Source organism: Sinocyclocheilus anshuiensis, unplaced genomic scaffold (genome assembly GCF_001515605.1).
Source record: "Sinocyclocheilus anshuiensis isolate Anshui unplaced genomic scaffold, SAMN03320099.WGS_v1.1 scaffold1393, whole genome shotgun sequence".
NCBI classification, from domain to species: Eukaryota; Metazoa; Chordata; class Actinopteri; order Cypriniformes; family Cyprinidae; genus Sinocyclocheilus; species Sinocyclocheilus anshuiensis.
This window is the reverse complement of record NW_015548343.1, coordinates 158,946-162,455: the sequence shown is the minus strand read 5'-3', so window position 1 is coordinate 162,455 and position 3,510 is coordinate 158,946. Positions and strand designations below refer to the sequence as shown.

The 3,510-nt window shown below is 45.0% G+C and overlaps 1 protein-coding gene across 1 annotated transcript in view; it reads left to right on the top strand.

Annotated features, from left to right (window-relative positions):
• Positions 1-1,319: 1,319 nt before the first annotated feature.
• Positions 1,320-3,510, top strand: part of LOC107656604 (glutamate receptor ionotropic, NMDA 2D-like) — a 52,118-nt gene continuing 49,927 nt past the window's right edge. Inside the window, exon 1 of the mRNA XM_016444499.1 lies at positions 1,320-1,880. Coding sequence (XP_016299985.1) covers positions 1,320-1,880 — 561 coding nt within the window. The remainder of the gene's footprint in view (positions 1,881-3,510) is intronic.

Genomic DNA, 3,510 nt, shown 5'->3' with positions numbered 1-3,510 from the left:
GTTTATTGAACTCACTCTTAAATATTTCTCATTCTACCTCCTTTGCTCCCATCATTTCCACCCCTTCTCTTTATTCCCACTTCACACACTCTGCTTCCATCCAAACGTCCAGATCTCTTTCATTTTTCTGAAAAATGAAAAGAGATCTGCCTATTGGTCTTTCCTATAACCAATTGGTCAACCAATCTGCCTATTGGTCCAATAGGCAGATTGCCTATAACCAATCTGCCTATTGGTCTTTCCCAAACGGATCTTGCTTTCCCAAGTCTTAATCCCCCATTCTGTGTGTCTTTTTCCCAGTATCAAAAGAACCACAAAGAGAATTAATGGGGGAGAGAGAAGGAGGGAAATGAGAGAAGAAATTATGACGTCAGCGTGCCTTCTGGTTCAAAGCTATGACATTAGCAGCTCCGGCACTGAAACATAGCCAGTATGATGGCGAGATAGATGTGCATTTGCGTTTGTGGGTGTGTGAATGTGCTGCCAAGCCCTGAGTCAGTGCTTTACTTAATATGCACATTAGAGCGAGTATAGGTACGCTTGTGCTATACATCACACGGTATATCACACTATTGCCTGATTGTGCACTCACGTACAGGTTGTTTGTGTGTAAATAAGTGTGTTTAGTGGGAGGTTAATTAAAGAGAGTGTGTATGTGCATGTCTGCAGCGAAGGCGGAGGGATGGGTGGGTAGGTTTTGATGGCTGGCGTACAAAGTGACTTGAAAATGATTCATGGTGTTGCTGGCGCTTACATGGCCTTCCATTTGTATCAGCACAAGCGCGCCGTCTCTCCCTCCCTCTCTTGTTCTTGTGTGCTCTCGCTTTTTTCGCTCATTGTGCGAGGAACACAAACAAAAGGCGCGGAGGGTGGCCTCATCCCCTTTATATTCACTTTTATTTACTCAGTCTGTTCTGGATCTACCCAGGCAGGGATGGACGCTTTACGACCAGGCAGATTTATAGCAGATAATCTAGACTCTCTCCTGCGTTGAAAGATCTAATGCATGAATCAGTGCAGGAGGAGTAATGATTTCCCATGTTCCCTGGGGAATGGTGGGGTTCAGGGAGGTGAGACATGTTAGCTTTCTTCTCCAATCCCCATGCAGGGACTAAACTACCGCTGCCGGGGTTAATGTATCTTGGTGTCTGGTGGCGTCCTAATTGATGCTGATGGACTGTATGCTGACAGCCTGCCTTTCATGTTTTCCCTCTGTTCAGTTCAGTTATGTTGTTTCTTACAGTCCTTCTTTCTTTTCTCCCTCAAGGTCTTGTTCCTGCATAAAGCGCTACCCACCCAAGTGACTCTCTGGCCGTGTCATGGCAGCGAGGCCCATCCTTTCGTTCTTATTGGCTGTGCTGGCGTGCACTGGGCCGGCCCAACCCTCGCCCCCACTGCTGCTCCGCCCCCGGGAGAGAGAGAGGGACTCTGGAGGGGCTTCGGGCGGAGTCAACATCGCTGTAGTCCACTCCGGCTCCTCCCACCTCCCGGAAACGAGTGCCGGGGTGGGGGGTGTGGGCGTGGGCGTTGCCTCTTCGGCGGGCTCCGGCTCCGGTGCCGGGCCAAGCAGCAGCAGCAACTCGGGGACAGGTTTTCTGAGTCGGGCCTGGTCAGGACAGGTGGGTGAGAGCGTGATGACACCATGGGGACCCGCGAATGTGATCTGGCTGGCCGTGAACGAGAGCAGTCCTGGGAGCCTCTTGCTACAGTTGTGTGAGTTACTGGCTACCACTCCACTACAAGGCCTTGTGTTTGAGGAAGAGAAGCCGCCACCGCCCAACCGCGCACCATTAGCACCTATGCTGGAATTTGTCTCGGCCCAGACAGGAGTGCCTGTGATTGCCGTTGGAGGAGGGGCTGGCTTGGGGAGGGAGCCACAGGTAAGAGTTAAGATTCCTTCATGTTGCGTAAGATTGAATGGTTCTTCATGAATTTGAGAGATTAGATGTAATTTCCTCAAACAAGTTAAATGGTTTCTCTAACCAGAAATAATTCTCTAATTATTTACTCATCCAGATGTATAGGATTTTCTTACTTCTGTGGAACTCAAATGGAGATTTTAGGGAATATAATCCATCTTTGTGAGTCTACGAGTCCATCTTTTGTTGGTCCCTCAAAGTTGATGCTTAAAAAACCACACAATACAAACACAGCGGTACTCCATACGACCCCAGTTGGTGAACCAATGTCTTCTGAAGTGGAACGATAGGTGTGTGTGAGGGAAAAATACTAATATTTTAAACTTTTTAAACTATGAACCATTGCTTCCAGCCAGCTGTCAGCACTCTGTGAAGTGTGATGTAAGTGCGTTGTGAAATTCATGCAACAAGTTTGTGAAACTCTGTGCCTCTGCATCATTTCATGTGTAAGTTTCACAGCGAAGTTTTGGGTGAAGTATCCTTTAAACCGCAGCCCATTTCATTGGTCAATTCAGTCATGCCTGTCAAGAAAAGACTTTATAGATGATTGCAAACAAACGGTAATTCTGTCTATTAGGATGTGCTATATTTAAGGTTAAGGTGTAGGTTAGGTTTAGGGGTTAGTATTTGTTTCAGTGTTGTGTAGGCAATCACTGCTGTGATTGACATGACCAGTGAATTCTTTAAAATTGACTGCAGGACGGGGTTCACGCTAGGCTTGTTAAGCTGTAACATTGGTTACGTCACTTGCCCACCGCGGCACCTCCCGCCACCGTCGTTTTGATTTTTATAGTAGTAAAAATCATTTAGTTCAGTTAGAGAACAGACAATACCGTTAAAAACTGAACGTGGATGCTCAATGCAGCGTGCCGAACCAGAGTCGCATCACAGATCAGCAGCTGGAGAGAAATTTAATTTATCACATGAGAAGAGTGAGTTGAGCTGACTGACAAGAAGAGTGAGGTGAGACAGACAAGATGATGATGGAAGATTTAGTTTCAAAATGAAATGCAAAAGCGTTTGGCAATATTTTGGATTTTGAAAAGCCTGTTGACTTTTGCCATTTATCTAAGGTGATTTTGGATTTTTTTTTTATATTTGTCTCTTATTTATTTGGTTTCACTCGTTGCTGATTTTTACTTTATTTAAACTTTGTGTTATTTATTTATTTTATTTTACATCAAGGTGTATGCCATGCCTCCAACTTTCTTATTCGTTTTGCTAATAAAAGTTCTATATTTCTTATTTATTTGGTGTATTTTTACTTATTTTGTTAATAAAAGTTTTATGTTTAATGTGAGTTTGTCTTTGTACTGTTTTGTTGTTGTCCATTCAAGCAATTGGCGTGGAATTGTCGCTAATTTGAAAGTGAAAGTAAAATTTTACTTACACTCCAATGAACACAACCCCACCCCATTTCACCTATTCAAGTACACACACAGAGCAGAGGGTAGTGAAAACACACACGCACACCGTGAACACACACCCGGAGCACTGGGCAGCCTTTTTTTTTTTTTTTGCCGGGGAGCAGTCGGGGGTTCGGTGCCTTGCTCAAGGGCACCTCAGTCGTGGTATTGAAGGTGGAAGAGAG